This window comes from Babylonia areolata, chromosome 4 (assembly GCF_041734735.1).
Source record: "Babylonia areolata isolate BAREFJ2019XMU chromosome 4, ASM4173473v1, whole genome shotgun sequence".
Taxonomy (NCBI): Eukaryota; Metazoa; Mollusca; class Gastropoda; order Neogastropoda; family Buccinidae; genus Babylonia; species Babylonia areolata.
In genome coordinates, this window is record NC_134879.1 from 19,216,149 (window position 1) to 19,236,526 (window position 20,378).

At 35.9% G+C, this 20,378-nt stretch overlaps 1 protein-coding gene across 3 annotated transcripts in view; it reads left to right on the forward strand.

The window, feature by feature from the left end:
• The window catches only part of LOC143280923 (osmosensitive cation channel TMEM63C-like), an 81,583-nt gene extending 61,700 nt beyond the window's left edge, over positions 1–19,883 (forward strand). For 2 of the 3 annotated variants that reach the window (XM_076585707.1, XM_076585708.1), the window contains 3 exons: positions 8,166–8,201; positions 11,260–11,310; positions 12,382–19,883. In XM_076585707.1, coding sequence (XP_076441822.1) covers positions 8,166–8,201; positions 11,260–11,310; positions 12,382–12,516 — 222 coding nt within the window. In that variant the 3' untranslated portion in view covers positions 12,517–19,883. The remainder of the gene's footprint in view (positions 1–8,165; positions 8,202–11,259; positions 11,311–12,381) is intronic. The other variant, XM_076585706.1, reaches the window with a different exon arrangement.
• Positions 19,884–20,378: the final 495 nt, after the last annotated feature.

A 20,378-nucleotide genomic window follows, 5' to 3' on the forward strand; every position in this document is an offset into this window, starting at 1 on the left:
GTCACTGAAACAGTGCAGATGAAGGGGCAGCAAAAAAAAAAAAAAAAAAAAAAAAAATTCTCTGCTTCTGGGACATCAGATTTGAGTGAAACAAACCAGTCTTTTGAGGTTTTTCCAGGGACATTGAGGGAAGTGACAGGTGGGACACGGCAGGCAAGGGTGTAACTCACTGAACTCCTCACAAACCTGGGTGTGTGTCATATCATTTTATGCCATTCATTTTCTGTCTTCTTCTTTTTTTTCTTTTTTTTTTTAAAGAACTTGTGACCAAGACCTCAGTAAATTGTCTTTAGATTCACAAAGTAGTTTCCAGCCAGCCACCGTGGCTAAGTGGTTAGTGTTGGGGACTGACAGCTGGGAGGACAAGGGTTCAAATCCCAGCGGATGTGGGTTTTTCAGCCCGCAGCAAGGTCCTACCCAAGTTTGAATGTACTTCAGGCTTAAATTGGAAGACTGGGACCACACAGTCGAATATCATCCTCTTCATAGATGCGTCTTTGGGTGTGTTGCTCAGTTTTCCTGATCAACACTGTGTCTGTATCTCTTGGGCTTAGTTGTCATCGGGATATCATTATGACAGGAAGGATAGAGTACAGACTTGTCACTTAGTCCCACACTTAAATGGACCTCCATAGCAGCATCGTCATCGTGATCATCCATCTCCTCCTTCTCCTTCATCATGAATATAACAAAAGTTGCAAATTATGTGGCCTTTTATGCCCTGCTGTCATGGTGACACCAGTTTCAATACCCCTCCACTTCCGCGCTTGAGGTGAGTCTTGTCAAAGGTCTTCAGTGCCGGCGGATTCATGGGGGACTGCTGTTGGAGGGACATGGTGTCAGTCGTCACTCTTGGGGAGACGCTCACTCAGTCTGGCTCCATGACTCTGCCATTATTTTCATCAGTAGGGGGCTTAGTAGGTGGTGTCATTAATACATCAAATCAGAACAGGCACTACTGAACACCACCAAAGTGACTCAGCAGCAGTGACTGCCGGCACAGGGACTGCAACAGACAAACCCGGGTGTAGCTGTATATGGGGGACTCGAAATGAGCAGCTTGAGAGTAATGCCGCTGAAACAGTGCAGATGATGGGGTATCAAGAAAAAAAGAAAGAAAAAAGTAGTTTCTAACAAAGATTTGATGACAACACTGAAAATTTATGTCTCTGTCTTTGCTGGTCACCCTCCTTCATGATCAGATTTCTAAAAACATGGTTTGTCAGTCCAGTCCTTTGGAAGGTCACTTACATTCCTTTCATTATCATGTCACACATGATGCCTTCCTAAATCCTACAAGTGACCGTTGGCTTAGAAATAACTGGAACATAAAAACCAGCAGATTGACAGTTTTTCAGCTCTGGTTGTGAATCAGCTTAGACAGTTTAAGGATTGCAGGAACAGTTTATCATGACAAAAGTAAGAACATCATTGTTGGTCTAGTGTTAATAGGCATGCTGTTCTGTCCAGGTTTATTATGACAAAAGTAAAAACATCATTGCATTGGTCTAGTGTTAATAGGCATGCTGATCTGTCCCTTTATTGTGCATCAGATTTGTATGTCCATAAATGGGTGATTTTAACATATGAAGGGTAAGGGGAAGCTCCCACTTTTGGGTGAATCGTAGTCTTGTTGTCTTCAAGAGGATGTGACTCAGACAACACAAGCAGTGTCACTCAGACGGTTGAAGACATGTATGAACTTTGTGAAGAGTTTGTTTGATTCACTCAGTCACCTTCATGTGGTAGCAGTTAGTTGTAAAACCATAAACTGCATTTTTATTGACACTATTGCTGTGTACCGGGTGCTGTAATTTGATTTGTTGATTGATAACCAGTTTTTAGCAAAACAGATGTATGTAGTTTCATGTTGACTTTGAAGACAGACAGAAGTAGACAAACTAGATCTGACATGTGTAGATGAGTATAAACTGGTGTCTGCAGCCACAGGTAAGTGTTTGTGAGAGTGTTTTAAGCACATTTTTTCTTGAGACAGTGATGCAGATAATGATTTGACTCCATGGATTGCTCTTGTTCTTTATATGCTGCGGACTAAGGCCTATCGTAATGGCAGTGTCTGTGAAGTGCATATTTGATATGGCATGGACATGTGCTCTTGCATCGCTGATCATTGTAATTAATTTATTCTGTGCCACTCTGTCATTGTATTTATTTTTGACTCACTTGTGTAAACAAAGTGAGTCTGTGTTTTAACCCAGTGTTTGGTTGTCTGTGTGTGTCTGTGTGTCCATGGTAAACTTTAACACTGCCATTTTCTCTGCAAATACTTTGTCAGTTGACACCAAATTTGGCGTAAAAATAGGAAAAATTCAGTTCTTTCCAGTCATCTTGTTTAAAACAATATTGCACCTCTGGGATGGGCACACACAAAAAAATTAAAAGAAGCTAAATTATATGCAAACTGAATTTACTGTTATATTTATATTTTTTTTATTCTCTAAACTTGGCACTGTGATCTGATATTCTGACACACCATCAGTATCAGTGATTTTTATCATTTTTTGTTCAAACAGGAACTTCTTTTGCTAAGATTGGAAGTTATATTTCTGGTGCAGCTAGTAAAAAAGGGAAATTAATCTGTAATTAATGCTAGGGGGGTTAATTTGCTTTAAACTGATCTTTCTCATCTTAAACATTACATTTTGAAATTATACTCAGTACATAAAAAGCTTGCGTGTTTTCCTCTCAGTGTACAGGCTTTCACTGTGTTCATTTGCCCAAATGGTCTTTTTTGGAAAATACTCAAATCAATACTACGAGTGGACCTTATGAGCTATTGGCTGAGCCCTGAAGGTCATGGGCAAAAATCAGTTACATACACATATTTATACATATTCAAAGTGCATGCTCGCAACTGTGAAGGGCGACATTTTGTTTCAAGTAGTTGACCTGCCCGTTCAATCCAATAATTATGCAATCAACAATACACGATAACATGTGATGGAAAGTTGGAGGAGACCATTAAATATTTATTCAGAGAAAGATTTGTTAACGCCTCATCACTTACTGGATTGTGCCCCAAACTGCCATAAAAATATCAACAAAATCAATCGGAATCGCCAATTTTTCTTTCAGTTAAAAATGATAAACCATGTGAGTTAATACCCTTGATGAAACGTGAAAATTTCCAGTCTTGACTTTTCTCAGAATTAAGTCCTTTTCACTTCATACAACGTTTAAGTACTTGTATCTGGCTCTACATGTTATTAGTTTAACAAAATACTCAATTTTCATATCAACATAACAACAACTATAAAACTAGATGGTCATTTACCCCGAGACTGCTACACACCAAAGATTATCAGTCATAGCAGATGATGCTTATTACATACAACTCCCCACTGGCTCAGTTTCTACATCAGCAGCAGACTGCACTACGAAAACAAAAACGACACCAGGCTAGACAACAGTGTCACACGCCTTTGAAACACAGCCACCCAGAACAGCAGATCCTGTCAACTTGATATCATCTTTATAATCAAGATCAGAACATGTGTGGGTTGAATCAGTATTATTCATATAATACAATTTAATATAGATCTGAATACTATGACATGTCTTGTGAATTTGAAATTTGATATCAGATTTCTTCAAACTCACATACACACACACACTAACACACACACACACACAGTCTATAATGACACTACACTAATACAATTTGTAATATTATGTAGTTTGTGTGCACATGTTCTGAGCACAAAATAGATTCAAATGTGAAATGTGTGTACAACAGAGAGACGGAGATTACAAGAGAAAATTCTTTATTCATGAGGATAATAGATATATGCTGAATGAAAGTTGTTTGTTGTGTTGTGTGTGTGTGTGTGTGCGTGTGTGTGTGTTAGGCTCTGTAACAATGACACAGTATGACTGATAGCAGTCTACATGAATGATTTTAGACTGCTGGGAAACCAACCTTGGCTTGAATGATCCACTCCAGGGGTTTGAACCATTGGCAATAATATTAATTGCCTTGAAAATGTTCAGTTTTGTGCCGAATACTTTGGTTTAGTATGTGCTAGTGTGGGGTGGGAGAGAAGTGGGAATTGTTCCAGTATAGTGGTGACATTACAGTAATACAATCTGTAATATTATGTAGTTTGTGTACACATGTTTTGATCAGAAAATAGTTTCAAATGTGGAATGTATTTACTAAATTAAATGTGTATGAGAGAGAGTCACAGAGAGAGAGAGAGATTACAAGAGAAAATTCTTTATTTATGAAGATAATAAATATATGATAAATGAAAGTTGTTTGTTGTGTTCATATATATATATATATATATATATATATTAGTCTCTGTAACAGTGACATAGTATGACTGATAGCAGTCTATATATCTGATTTAATTACACATACTTACTGTGACCCAACTAGTGCAGACTCCGGCAGGGGTCTGACATTCCTGACCTTCCCCCCCTCCCCCTCCCCCCCCCCCCCACACACACAGAGTATATAGTGACATTACAGTAATACAATTTGTAATATTATGTAGTTTGTGCACAGTGTTTTGAGCACAAAATAGATTCAAACGTGGAATGTATTTACTGAATTAGATGTATATGAGAAAGAGACAGAGAGAGATTACAAGAGAAAATTCTTTATTCATGAGGATAACAGATATATGATAAATGAAAGTTGTTTGTTGTGTTCGTGTGTGTGTGTGTGTGTGTGTGTGTTAGGCTGTGTAGTATGACTGATAGCAGTCTACATAACTGATTTTAGACTGCTAGGAAACAGACCTTTGCTTGACTGATCCACTCCAGGGGTTTGAACCATTGGCAATAATATTAATTGCCTTGAAAATGTTCAGTATTGTGCAAACTACTTTGGTGTAGTAGGTGCTAGTGTGGGGTGGGAGAGAACTGGGATTTGTTCCAGAGTAGTGACATTACTGCAGTACAATTTGTAATATTATGTAGTTTGTGTACACATGTTTTGAGCACAAAGTAGTTTCAAATGTGAAATGTATTTACTGAATTAAATGTGTATGAGAAAGAGACAGAGAGAGATTACAAGAGAAAATTCTTTATTCATGAGAATAATAGATATATAATAAATGAAAGTTGTTGTGTTCATGTGTGTGTGTGTGTGTTACGCTCTGTAACAATGACATAGTATGATGAGTATGAACAATCATTTGAAACTTTTACACTTTTTCTCAACAATTATAAGCTTACAATTCAGTAATTAACAGGGTTTTTTTTTCATACATAGTAAAAAGCTTGCTGTTCAGTTACGTCTTATGTATTTATATAAATACATGTATAAAATGTAACTGAACTATATTTATCATTTGAATTTTGACTTTCATGTGTGAGCATGAAATGCAGCTGCATACTCAAATATATGTATGTATGACTTTGAAGTTTACACCAGAAAAAGAGTGACTGTTTTAAAAAATGGTCCAGATTATGAAGTAATTATATATATATATATATATATATATATATATATATATATATATATATATATATATATATATATGTTGGGTCTTACTGAATTAGGGTTATCACAAAAATCTGTAATATTACCTATCTTGTGTGTGTCTGTGTGTGTTGGTCACACTTAGGTGCATTTCCTCTTTTATTTAAACAAAAGCAAGTGTGAGTTAGAAATGATTTTTTTTCCTTTGTGACTTTAATTTTGAAAAAAAAAAAGTGAAAAAAGAAAAACAATGTGAAATCCAACACAACTTTTTGTGGTCTATATTTTTTTATTCTGGGAGGTGCACATGACTTTTGTTTTGCAATTGATTTTATGTGTGTTTTGATTCAATTGTTGTAGTTAAGTGCATGTCACAAGTGAGTCTTGAAGGCCTTGCCTCTCTTGTTTGTGTATGTTTTATTTTTGGCAGATCTTTCTTTGTGTACAGTTTGGCAGTGGTTTTGCTTTAGAACATGTTTTGTTTGTTTTTTTCTTCTAGTATGCAGTTGCGTTTAGCACTTTTTTGCTGTTGTTTTCCTGAGAACTATTGAAATTGTAAATGCTAACATTTAATTTGGTGAGCATGTGCAGTGAATGTTTTGCGTCAGTAGTGCTATTTGATAGACTGAGTTACAGGTAATTATCTTGGCAGATTCATTCATGTGTTTCAAGTGAGCAAAATGGCATGGCGTTAGTGTGCAACGTACAATGTAAGCTGAACAACATTTTGTAGATAAGGTTTGGAAAAAAACAAAATGGAAAGATTTAAAAATTATATTAGAAGTGTTAATTGCAGCTTTCAGACATTTTTTTTGTTTAGATCTGATTGTAATTTATATGGTAGTTGATATAAAAAAAAAATTTTAAAACCATTGTGTTTTGTGGTCTGAATTCTACAGGTTTTGTTTCATTTTGATTTTATACCTTTTTTAATATCTGTTAATGTACTTTTGTTTGGCCCCAAAACTTTCAGAATGAAGACTGAAGATGAGCAGACAAAAACTGTAGAACATGATATAAAGTGGAAAGGTTGTCAGTATGCTGATGTGATGGATGCTGTGGATGGTTCATTATAAACACTGTGTGAAATGACCCTGATGGATTTCTGCAGATTGGGAGAGAGATGGTTGTGTATGTCAGGATTCCTGTAGGTTACGTGCAGGTTGGTGTCAGTTGGGATCGCTGGTTTTCTGATTGGACCAAAAAACAAACAAACAAAACAAAAGAAACCCTCCAGTTTCCTGGGCAAAGGTTGCAGGTTGTAGGCTATGTTTTCCATTCCTGTAGAAATGAACCTTGCATGATCAGGATTGGTTGAAAAAGTCTGACCAGCTCAATTGTTCTTTCCCATTCCATTACATGTTCATTTTTCCTTTCAACAGTTCATTTAACAGAGCCACAGACAGTGGAGTCTTGCAAAACACAGAGTCTCAGGTTTTAGGTCTAACACTTTAACCCCTCGGCCATTGCATCTGTCAGATGCTGGTAGAGGTACACAGCGTCACTGCTGACCATTGTCAAAATTAGGAAGGTTCTTTTTTTTGTATGTGTTGATTGAGATCGTTGTTTCTTTTCTCGGTGAGTGATGGATTTATTGAAGCATTGAATAGTGTCAGCCATTTGAATGCATCACCAGCTATGGTCAGAAAAGTTCGCTCTTTGTCTGTGTGATTTTAAATAAGCATGTGAGCATGCCATCAGTCTACATTTTCAAAACAATCCATTGAATGTGGCACAGAAGCCACGTGAAAGAGACCAGTCAGAAGAAAGATAAATTGTCTTCTGCCATGGATACTGTTGTTGTGCATGCCTTTGTTGGTTTGAACATGCAATACTTGACGAAGATTAGTTTTGTAGGGGTAGCCATCACTCATCATCAAGTAAAAATATTTAGGTGACAAAATGTTTTGCTATTTCTGGTTTCAGAAAATGTATTCACCACAAGTGAAAGTTGGAAATGTTCATAATAAGCAGGATTTTTTAAGCCAAGAAACAGAAACTGCTGTATCAGGAATGAGGTCATAACTTTGTTAACTGGACTCCACTGTTTATATACTACACAAGTGTGTTTTCAGAAACATCCCTTTTCCTTCCTCCTCTCAAACATGTACACATGTGTGCACGCGAGCACCGACACACACACACACACACACACACACACAGGAAAAAAAAAAACATTCCATGCTGAATGGCATGAGCAGATGGAGATCTAGTTTTTTTCTTTTCTGTTTTTTCTTCCTTTTTTTCCCCCCAGTCTTTTTCTGATTCTGTTCTTTTTTATGTTCCTAATGAAAACACCAAAAAATATACTTTCATTCTGTGCTTCCATTCATTGTTTAGAACAGAATTCTTGCATCTCCCTCCCCCATTCTTCTGGTAGCTGACCCGCAGACCAGAGCTTTTATGTTTTGTTCCTTTGAAGATTGTTTCATTTTGTTTTGTTTGACTCCTTGTTTAACCAGTAGAGCAGTACTGTTGTTTTGTGATAAACACGGGTGTTGAGCGACTATTGTGTATCCAAAGTGTCGGCAGTAGTGACTGTGTCCCTGTCAGCACGTGCATGGTTCATTTGTTCAAGGCACTTTGGTGTTGTCCTTTATGTTGCAGTCACTCTTGCCTTCATACATGAACCGGCATAGTAACTGGGATTGTTATTTATTTGGTTGATTTATTTTCTTCTGTCTCTTGTCTTTGTTTTTTTTTTTACCGGCAGTCCACCTTTGGAGGGCCTGCTTTCTCAGATTTGCAGGTGTGTACATTCTGTGTACACAGTGTGAATGTGTCTTTGTTGTTGTGTAGTTGATGGATGGTTGAGCTGTTGAGGTGTTCAGATGCACTGGTCTTGTGAGATAGTTTCGTGAATGCTTACAGTCTCTAGTTCTTGAATAAGTGAAAGTATTATATTTGTCTGTGTTTGAGTTATGTTTATGTCTAGTTCATGTCATAAGTAAACGCTTATATCTTGTCTGTCTTTTTAAGGTTGGCAAGGTATGTACGGTAAATGCTTAAACTCTTTGTTGTTTAACATAGATGGATGGCCATGTCTGTCGTCGGTGAGATAGACAAGTGCTTGTGACTTTTGTTTTAAATTCTGGAGATAGAATGATATTTATGTGTTGTGTTTATGAAGTAATGTGTCCACCAGGTGCTTGTGGTATGGACATGTGTGTAGCAGTTTTACATCGAAGTGTGATACATTCAGTAATCATGATTTGGATTGGCAATAAGAAAACAACAACAGAGATTTCATTTCTGTTTATAAACTGATCTTCAGAATACTGAATCATATTCATTTCAGGATTTTTTAAAATTATATAGAAAAAAAAGTCAAAAGGCCATTAAGGTATTGATGAGAGGTGTTTGTTAATTGAAATTCAACCATGAGACATCTGATGCTTTTACAAATGTTTATTTCATAGACAGCTGGCAAAAGTCATTGTCTTATAATAAGTGATTGCTAAGTGGCATGCCAAAATATGAATGTGAAAATCTGAAAGGTTGTGAGAAGCAGTACACAGAAACACAGTTTTTGATTCCTGAACACATTTTGTAAACAAGAGCAAATTATGTTTAATTAAACAAACATTATGTTCAATTAAACATAATTTGCTCTTGTTTACAAAATGTGTTCAGGAATCACAAACTGTGTTTCTGTGTATTTACTGTGTTATTATGAAAGAAAGGAGACTGTAAGGTATCCTTATTCCCTGTCAAGTGATTTCACATCCGCAGTTTGCTATACTTCACTTGGTTCAGTTTGCAGTGTTATCACTGTTTTTATTGTTATATTGATATAAATTCAAGCATATTTTTGTGTTTACGAAAATGATTCATCATTTTAAAACTAATGTTGCAGACTTAAACTAAATCAAGGTACTTCTTGGTTGCTTCTTGGTTTCTTTTTTTCTCAGGTTGTATGAGCATGATAAATTTAATTGTTGGTGTGACTCTGGAGTATTGAGCATTTCATCTTTGTGGGTTTTTCTGTATTTGTTACAGAGCAAAATTTTGTTTTACACATTTAATTTTAGAAAGGCCAGTATTCTAGCATTTTTTCAGCAGATTTAGCATGGTTATGAATGCTGTATCATACTTACTCCCACAACTCCTCCCAGCTCTGAGGGGGTTGAAAAGAAAATGTTACATTTTCCTTTGTCAGTTTTTTTCTTTCATTCTTGTTCATTTTTAGCCTGCAACGTCCCTGTTTACTTTTTATCTACGAATGGGTTTTTGTGTGTTTGATTGTTTTTACTCTGCCCCTAGCACAACCATATTTTGTTTTTGGGGGTGTGCATGCTGAGTATGTTTTTCCATAACCCAGTGAATACTGACATAGATTGCAGGATCTTTAACTTGCACATTTTATCACTGAATGTGTATGCATATGAAGGGGATTAAGGCACTAAGAGGTCTGCGCGTATGTTGCTGGGAGATCAGAAAAATCTCCACACACTTAACCCGCCAGTCACTGAATGGAACCCAGGACCCTCGTATTGGAAGTCCAACACTTTAAACATTGGGCCATTGCACCTATCCCTTCTGAATAAGTGACATTGCACTTTGTGGCATGAAGTCATTGACAGTCATGACATTATTGAAAAGGTTAACATTATCTTTGTATTCTTTGAATGCTGAAACCTGGAATGGAAAAAGAAAAAAACAGCAACAACACATTAATGAGCTGGAAATTTGCATGTTCTTGCAGATTGGTGCTGGGTTGGTGGTTTGGTTCATTTGTCTATAACCTGCTCATCCAAGTTGATAATGGAATATTGTTCTTTTATCATCTCAGAAAAAAATATTGATAAGAGAACAGTCTAGAAGAAAAAGAGAGAGATGAGAGAGAGATGAATTACTGATTCCAGCAATGACTGAGTATAAGATTGAGACTGAGAATTGATTTCTGGTTACAATGAATAAATTTGGGCATTTTGCTATTGAATTAATGGCTGTTTATTATTAATGTTATTTATTCATTATGGTGGGTTTGGGGGAGGGTGGAGGGTGCTGTTCATTTAGTGTAAGAACTGTTTTTACAACTCATGCTTTTAATTTGACAAAAGGTTCATTGTGGTATACTGGGATGTATAGTATAACCAGTATTTGAGCTCTGTATATGCTGATATGTATTTTCTTGGTTATTATGAAATCTGATTGTATCAAATGACAAAGTGTTAAGAGTTAAACAAAACAATGTCAGCAAGCATAACATAGCATGTTGTCATAGGAGAACTGATGATGTGAAGAACATGTACATGTATATGGGTATGCACAAATATACACTTGCTCTTTCACATTCTTTTTCTTCTTCTTCTTCTGCGTTTGTGGGCTGCAACTCTCATGTTCACTCGTATATATGCGAGTGGGCTTTTTTTATGTGTATGACAGTTTTTAGCCATACTCCGCTTTCGGGGAGTGTGCATGCTGGATATGTTTTTGTTTCCATAACCCACCGAACGCTGACATGGATTACAGGATCTTTAACATGCGTATTTGATCTTCTGCTTGCATATACGCACGAAGGGATTTCAGGCACTGGCAGGTCTGCACATATGTTGACCTGGAACAAACACTGCACACATGCATGTGCTCTCGCGCACGCGCGTGCGCACACACACACACACACACACACACACACACATAAAACAGTACAAGTAGAAATATTGTTGTTTTTTTCTGGTTTTTATCATCTCAACATCAGATTGATTGATTCATTCATTCATTGAAGCCTTAAGAAAAAAAAAATCAGTTTCAACTGTTTTCAAAGCATACAGTAGTCTTTTAAACTGATTTGAATTGTATTTCAGCAATTTGAGGATGGAGAGGGCACACCACCAGATATGGACAGAAACCAAAAGGTAAGAATTGCAGTGAATTTTATATAATTCCATTCTGTTTGTGTTTGTTGATAATGATTGTAATTCATGTATCTAAATAGTGAATAATCTTGCATGGAGACAAATCGAAGCGCTTAACAGCACACATTGACATGCATGCATCACTCTGAATCCAAGGGATGAAAGACAAACTTGCAAATACCTATTTTGGAAGGAGTTGGACTTTAAGGCCAGACTTGAAAGAGCTGAGTGCAGGGATTTGATGAAGTGAAAGAGAGAGATTATTCAAAATGTAAGGTCCAGAGACAGGAGGAACAGAGGCCAATTGTGGAGTATATTTTAATCTGATAATGTTGAAAGAGAATGAATGTATATCTTTGAATAGTAAACCCATGTCAGTTTATGTTTTAAAGAAAGAAGAATAGTTTCAGTTTCTCAAGGAGGCAGCACGTGTTCAGACAAATCCATATACGCTACACCACATCTGCTAGGCGGATGCCTGACAGCAGCATAACCCAATGCCAGGCCTTGAGTGCATGCTTATATATTTGTGTACCTATCAGAGTGGATTTCTTTTTACATAATTTTGCCAGAGGACAACACTCTTTGCCATGGATTCTTTTTCAGTGCGCAAGTGCATGCTGCACGTGGGACTTCGGTTTATCACCTTGTCTGAAAGACTAGACACACAGTTTGATTTTCCAGTCAAACTTGGGAGAAAGGGCAAGAGCAGGATTCAAACCCACACCCTCATGGACTCTCTGTATTGGCTGCTGAGCATCTTAACCATTCTGCCACCTTCCACCTGAGAAAGAAGAATGAACCATGAAGTCTGTTTTGGTGTGAAAAGAAAAAAGATATTAAAGTATAGAAACATTCAAGGAAAGGCAAAACGAAATTTGGGTTATCTGGTCAGGGATCTTAAAGTCAATAAGTCAGTGTGTGTGTGTGTGTGTGTTGGTGTGAACAATGTCCAGTATATCTGGTACAAAAAATCAGTCAACACATACCATTTTATTTATTGATCTTACAACACCATCTGTGAAGTTAAACCAAGGGGAAGACTAACCTTTTGCCCTCTGTGGGTTACAGCCTTTTGTTGCTGGGGTGCTGATGGAGCAGACTGATGCCAACTCCCACTACGATGTTCAGCAACCCATGACATCATACGGTTCCACCCAAGAGGCCATGGTCAACTCCATGCATGAGGATCGGGACAACATTTGAGATGCTTCTACCCCCAGCGGCAGCATGTGGGGCGGAAGTGAACATGTTCACATTGAAGGGATGCTTGTGATAGCATTAAAAGGAGGACGCTTAGCATAGAAAATGAGGATGCTTGCTGCTTTAGGTGTACTGAGGGTGAAGGTTTTTAGTTATACCAGAATGGGGCATCAACCGAGATGAAGATTGAGAAAACTTGTGCAGTTGCTTGTGACAGCAAGCTTTTTTTTTTCTTCTTTTTTTTTTTAAAGTCAACTGCATGATGTTTAGGGGGGGAAACCCCACCAAAAGTGTGGCATCTCCTTTTCTCTACTGATTATTTTAGTCACAGCAGAATGAGGTAACAACCAGGAAAAGCTCTTGGAGAAAGATTGAGAAAACTTGTACAGTTTGCGTTAACAGTTGTTTGTTTGTTTTTTGTTGTTTTTTCTGAAAGAATACCACAAAATATTGGGAAAAACTTAGCCAAAGTTTTGCGCCTCCTCTTCCCTTGCTGTTTTCCATGTTGCTGCAGTTTGTCTGCATTTGTTTTTCTTGGTTTTGTCCAAGACTACTCTTTTTGACAGGTTCTGAGATTTCATTTGGCCTGTCTTCAAAGGAAGTGTGTTTGTTTTATTTTTGAGTATTGTTTTCTAAAAGTACTTTGCTTCGTACAATATTTTGTATGAAAAAATCAAGTATGTCTCAAAATACAATTTTGGTGTTCAGAGGACAACATTTTGGCTTTGCTTCATACAATATTTTGTATGAAAAAATCGAGTATGTCTCAAAGTACAATTTTGGTGTTCAGAGGACAAAATTTTGGCTTTGCTTCATACAATATTTTGTATGAAAAAATCGAGTATTTCTCAAAGTACAATTTTGGTGTTCAGAGGACAAAATTTTGGCTTTGTCTCCAAGACAAGTAGTGAGACACATGATTTGATATTGCTGGCGGAGGAAGAATGCTTTTTTTTCGTAATTTAAAATTCCAAAACTCCATTGACCTTATTAAGAGTGTTCATCAAACCCTCAGTTTGTTGATTTACAGGTCAGTGAACCATCACTCTATGAGATAATAAATACTACCTTCTTCTCCTTTCAATGTTTTAATGACTTGACTGTCAGTGGACTCAACACCTTTGCCATTATGATTACAATTGACATATGACTGTTATCTGAAAGCATAGATATCTTGGAGTGAATTGTCTGGTTTTTGTGTGTATTTTGTTTTGGGTTTTTTTTGTTTTGTTTTTTTGGCAGGTAACATGGAACAAGTTTTCATGTAGCTAAGTAGGTCTTTGTTTTCTCTGGCTCAGTACTCAGATTGATGCAGTTCCTGGGTTGTTACACACTCTGTTGCATCTTCAATGGGTATATGAAGGAGTGGCCATCTATCTTCAAGTCAGCATGTGTAATATGCTGAATGTCCTATTTGTAAATAAATATAATGAGACTGTTAACAAGCTAAATCAACCAGCGTTTGTTTTTTTTAGTGAGAAATTAAATGTTTGTGAAAAGCTAAATAATTATCAGATGACTGTGTCTTCTAATGAAGTTTGTTGCATTTTTTAAAGTATTTATGTTTGCATGTTCTTTTGATATGAATAGACCTGTGGCATTCATATTTTATCAGAGATTTTGTGTCAGCATATGAGCTAGTTTATAAGTTTATGCTTGGGTATTCATTTTGCTTTTCAGCTGTCAAGCCTTAGTGTAAAATTGTCTTGTGTGGTTTTGTTTGTTTGCCGAAAACAAAATTATAATCAAGAGGAAGAAATTTTTTTTTCTTTTTTTTAATACTATTTTGTCTCTCTTACCTGTGTCCCTCTTCTCGCATGCCCCCCCCTTTTTTTTTTTCAATTTTGACTGCTTCTTAATACCTACCTGATTCATTTCATTTTTTTCTTTTTTGAAAGCCCACCAGAAATTATTTGTTATTGTATATATTGACAGTATTTATCATTGGGTGTATGTGTGTGTTCGTGCATGTGTGCTTGCATGCATACATATGTATCTAAGATTCTCTGTGATGATTTGCTCTGTGAATGGGAGTTCATATCTGTTTCCCTGGATTAATGGAGAAAGCACAGTAAACCAGAAGAGGGTAAATGCTTTGCAAAATATGTAAATGTTTATATGTTATCATAATATTTCATCGTTCAATTTTACCACCTTCCAAAATGCTGAATTTATTTTCTTACTTTCTCACCGATGTTGTTCCAGTTTTTGTTGTGATATACCTTGACAAGCTGTTACATGGGTTGTTCATAGTTTCCAATGAATTATGTATGCATATGTACAAGTGTCAGCTTGTTGGTGCTTCAGTTGTAACATTTTTTATCTTTGCATAATTTAAAGAAAAAAATTGGTGTAAATCTGTTGATAATATTTTTCCTTGTGAATTTAAAATCACATACGGTCCCAACAGATTTTTGATTCAATATCAGTTTTGCATATTTATTGTGTTTCTGTTTGTGTTTTGGTATTACCACTTGCACAGCATTCTATAGTTAGTGTTAGTGCACTGGGAAGTCTTATTTGTGTAGAATATTGAACATCATAATGAGTTCATTATCTGGCTCTTAAGTTGTAGTTGTCAGTTTTCATGTTTTCTGTGTGTGTGTTAGCTTTAAAGTGAACCTTGTGTCATGTTCCTAGATGCCAGTTAATAAAAAGAAATGAAGTTGTACACACAGTCTTGATCAGAAATAGTGTGTTGGGATTGAGGTGATACAATATCCATAGGTAGTATTGAGTCACTACCATTTGTACTCCATGACAGGTAAATGAAATACTGCAATATTTTTTTGGTTTCAGACTGCTACATTTGTCTTGACTTTTATCCCTACATACCTGATTCTGTTTATTTGTGACCTTTTCCATTTTGTCAGTCTCTGGTAATTAGTTTTCTCTTCACAACTGACCAGGTTGAAATAGCAATTTTTGTCTGCAAAAGAATAAAGCTGATCTTATTTGTAACCTGCAAAATGTAATTCCAACTCCTGTACTCTGAGCAAAGTCCACAGCAGATGACACTAACGTAGCAGAAGAACAGAAGGAGATACAGACAGGACAAACTGTTCCCTGGACAGTGTGTCTGACATCAAGTTTCTCAGACTGTGTTTGATACTGACTGGCTTGAGCAGCCTTATTCATGGTGATGATGAAGATGACCAGGACTGGTACTTGTTAGTGCTCTATTCTGAGTTGGTGTTTTCTGTTGCAGATTTTTTTTTTTTTTTTTTTTTTTGCTAAGCACCTCTGTATGTGAGGTACCTGTATGATCCACTGTAAAGTGCATCTCTTGTAAAAGTCCATATTTTTCTGCAGCCAATAATCCAGATAAGTCTCATTTATGAAATGTTGCATTTGTTCTGTATTAAGGAGTGCAGCATGCATACCTGTGCATTTTAAAAACCAATAAATATGAAATGTTATCAAGAGCCGGTAATTGTGAAATATGTTCAGTATTCCTTAATACCCTGTTGAAATAACTCAAACAACATTTGTCAGGGAAAAAAACGACTGTGGAAACTGTTGCTTTACCATTTAGGAATGGCGGATGGCAGGATGGTATATACCAGTCAGACCTCTCCAATCCCAACACATTTATTACCACACTGCACATGAGTCAAAGTCAGATCTTCAGTGAACAGTTCAGCATCAGTTTTGATTGTGGAAATTTAACTGTTTCTCTTGATCAGTCATGATTATTTTCTGTTGTTTTATACACTCTTAAACATAGTTGAAGTGTTTTTTTGAAGACAGGTATTGCACTGTTTTAAAACAGACCCTGTCAAGATCACATACAATTGGTCTTATTTACTTAGAAGAAATATTTTACCACAAGCAGGAACTAAGTCTGAAGTAAATTTGATTCATTCCAGCATGTATCAGATAAAGTAAGGCAATTTATACATGATTTATCACTGTTTCTGTGTTGATTTTGTAACTTGAATGCATCAGAATTGCCACACAAATGACAAAAGAAAAGTTGTAGCATGTTGCAAGAAATGGATAATGTTTGTTTCATGTGTAACTATTCTTCCAGTTTTCAATTTTTCAGTAACTGGTGTGTATATAGACTATAGAGCCATATGATAAGTTCCTTATAAGTGGTTAGTTTGTCATTATATCATTCATTTATTCAGCTTCAATTGCTGTGAAGGCTCCTCAGAATCCATAACACTCCAGCAGGTAATCCCATGTTCATGTGTGGATATCAAACATATCAAAATACCACTGTAAATGCATGCACTGTGGTTCAGCTGATTCGATGTGTAAAAGTGATATCCCCTGTCCTGGTGATTTTCTCTTTGCTTACAAACTTTCAGAGTAAGTATTGAAATTGCAATGTGTGGATGTGTGTGTGTGTGTGTGCATTTGCGTGGGGGAGTAAGAGAAACATTATTCTGCCTGCTCATCTCTTACTAGTCTCATTTAAACTTAATCATATTTGTGTGACATGTAAAGCTCTTTTTACTGTACTTAAAAACTACAAAAAAATATCAAGTAGACCTGTATGTTTACAGATTCACTGCTTCAGAGTTTTGTTTTCCATCTGCTCATCTTTGGGGCATATATTTACAAGGACTGTAAGATAATTATATGACTGTCAAAAGAAGAGTTCAAATTTCTGCACAGTTTTAATTTTCTGCACAATTTGGTTCACATAGCAAAAGAAAATGTTACTGTTTCTAAAACAGTTGAACAATGTGACAAATCATTAGGTAATGTATACAGGCAGAACTTAACAGACTTACATCAGTAATTTCAAACCATAGACTGTGCAAAAGACTGCTTGCCAAACCCCACCCCACCCCCCAAAAGAGGTCTAAGACGGCACACAGCTGGTCATGTATTTTGTTCCAATGACTGGTACTTTGGTACCTTTAGTGGATGTATCTGTACTCGTACAAGTTTACATTGGTGCATTTCCCTGGTATGTCTGTACTCAAATAGGTGCATATAGCATTACATAGCTTTACAACAACAAAAAAACAAAGGGTAAACAACTGCCAACTAAACAACATACTTTCACTTCTAGTTTCACTACTAGTTTTTTTATGGCTAAAATAAAATTTAAAAAAAAAGACAAAAGCTGTCTTGTTAAAGTAAGGTCAGATGTGGTTTAGGATATAACCCACACCTGGTCAGCTCAAATTGATGGTCTTGTGGTAATGCACCTGACCAGAAAGCAAATGTCCACAGGTTTGAGTCATATATATGTGGACCAGGATTTTAACTCACCCATCATCTAGACCTTGAGTGGTGGTCTGGTGCTATTTTTTTGGATGACATGATAAACCGAGGTCCTGTGTGCATTATCCTTTTATGTAGCAAATCCACTTTGATAGGAAAAGACATGCAGGCAGAAAGAAAAGAAGAGAAAAAAAAGGGTGGCACTGCACTGTGGTGATGTGCTCTCCCGTGGGAAACAGCATGAATTTCACACAGAGAAATCTGTAGTGGGAAAAAAAATAATTCAGAATGATACAATAATGAGCAAGCAGCAGCTAATGAATCCACTGTCGTCATCGCATCTGACAGGACATCACTACAGTGGATGAATTTAGGACATAATTCTGATGCTGGTGTTTGTGATGCATATATCAAACATCAGTTGTTTGGGCTGAAAGCTTTTGTGGTGTTTTTTTTTCTTTTCTTTTTTTTTTTTTTTGCCAAACACAAAATAAACAAAAATAGAGCACTAAGAATCACAAGTCAATGGAAAGCCTGATTAAGCACAAATTGGCAGAAACAGTTTCTTCGTTTTGTTGTTGTCGTAAATCTATTATTTTGCATTGAAAACATGCCAGCAACAAAAAAAAGTGTAAAAGAAAGATGATTTAGTTTTCTTCTTTTCTTCAGTTTGCCTTCCACCCTTTTTTTTTCCGAATAAATAGCGCTTACATATTTTGTCATTGTTTTTCAGTTTTTGGATAGTGTTGTTTTACCCTTTTACTTTTATTATATGCACTGCCTATGTTCCCTCTAAAATTAAAGTGAAAACTACAAAAATCATATTGACATGGATATTTTTGTTTGACATTTGTTGTTTTCACTACTTTTTGTCTACGCTTCCTCTAAAATTCAAGTGAAAACTACAAGAATCAAATTGACATGGATATATTGTTTGATATTTGTTGTTTTCACTAGTTTTGTGGAAGAGAATGTATAGCCTATTGCAGTTAAAGACTTTAACATAGTCCATTTCAGTTGTTCATTGTATAAACTTTTTCAGAGGTGTAGAGAGGCTTGGTTTGTAATGGGTGCGTAATTCCAAAGAAATATATGTATGAATGTGCAGCATTTCTTTTTTTTTCTGAACCTTGTTGTGAATGAAAGTATAAGATTGTATGTGTCTAAATCACCATGAAGTGGACAATCGATAAACTGGTGAGAAGTGTAAGGTTTTTTAGTGAAAAAAAACAACAACCAAGAATCATGTGGTGAAAGGACCTGATGTAGGTATACTAACCAAGAGCTGGTCACACAGATTGCTCCAAGGCTACAGTTCTTTGAGAAACAGCTTGGCGCAAGGAATTTTCTTTGTGTTACTGAAATGTAATTGAGCTTTTAATTACACAGTAGTTTATCTCTTTCTCCTTAATCGAAAAATGTATATAAGGAGAAATAGGTGAATGAACAATAGAAAATTAACTTCAGGTGAGCACAAGCAAATTGACTTAGGTGAGCATGACTTGAGCCTACAATGATGGAAATAATCAAGAGCAATGGAAGATGGGAAAGTGGATAATATGACTCTTGTTTGTTTGACAGCTTCAGTTGTAAGCGGTCATAATTTGGATGTTTTCAATATAAACAGACATTCCTCTTATTACTTTTTTGTTTAAAAATACTTCCTCTTTTTTTCTTCGTTAAAAAGTTACTTGAACATATCTGTTATGGATATATTTGAAATGTTAGTCTTCCTGTCATCATCTTTGATTTTTTGTTTGTTTGTTTGTTTGTTAGTAAAACCAAAAGTAACTGGAAACTTTCATATTTAATATCATATTGAAAGAAATGAGTGTTTTCTGTATGGTTTTGCTTCAAAGTTAAATTTTCTCAATTGGAGTAAAGCTGCTTCTATAATTTAGCTGTTTTGTGTTGTTCTTGTATTTTATATAGATATATATAATAGACATTCTTTTTGGGTTTTTTTGGACAGTTAAGGCAATATTTGTCAGTGGATTTCTGTCGATCACCTTTCACAAGTGTAAGCCTGAACAAAAACTTTGTTTTCTTAATGTTGTTGCTGCTTTTCATTTTGATAGTGTAGATTTAGATTGTGTCAGCACTAACCTGATATGTGCAATAAAAATATTTGTGGTTAGAACTAAAATGTTGACTGGCTTTTGTTGGATTAAAAGATTGGTATAAGTCTTGTTCTCTTCTTGAATGATTATTTGCACAAGTTTGTCTCTGTTTTGTACACACACACACACACACACACACATGAACACCAACAATCATATGAACATTAAGAATCCAAATTTAATGTCACTTCATCTTAGGTACCACCTACTTTTGTTCTATTTAGGCTACCTTATGTCCAATTAAGTACATATCCAAACAAATAACAACCTACACAATTCTCAAAGTGACCAGAAAGAAAACAAGATCCACATACACGATTCAAACTAAAATCAGATAGCCACTTGGAAGGTCTATCATATTCTGGCAGTTTCATGTTGCTCATTTGTTGCTTTAAACTGTAAACATTTACGCATTACTCTTTTGCTATTTATTTACATGATATACATTTATCATTTTTATGTTATGCAGATTGTGTAATATCACTTTCAACAATTCAATACAGAAGTTAACACTCATGTTAGAAAAGAAATGGTGATAATAAGAACAAATAACAGTTCACT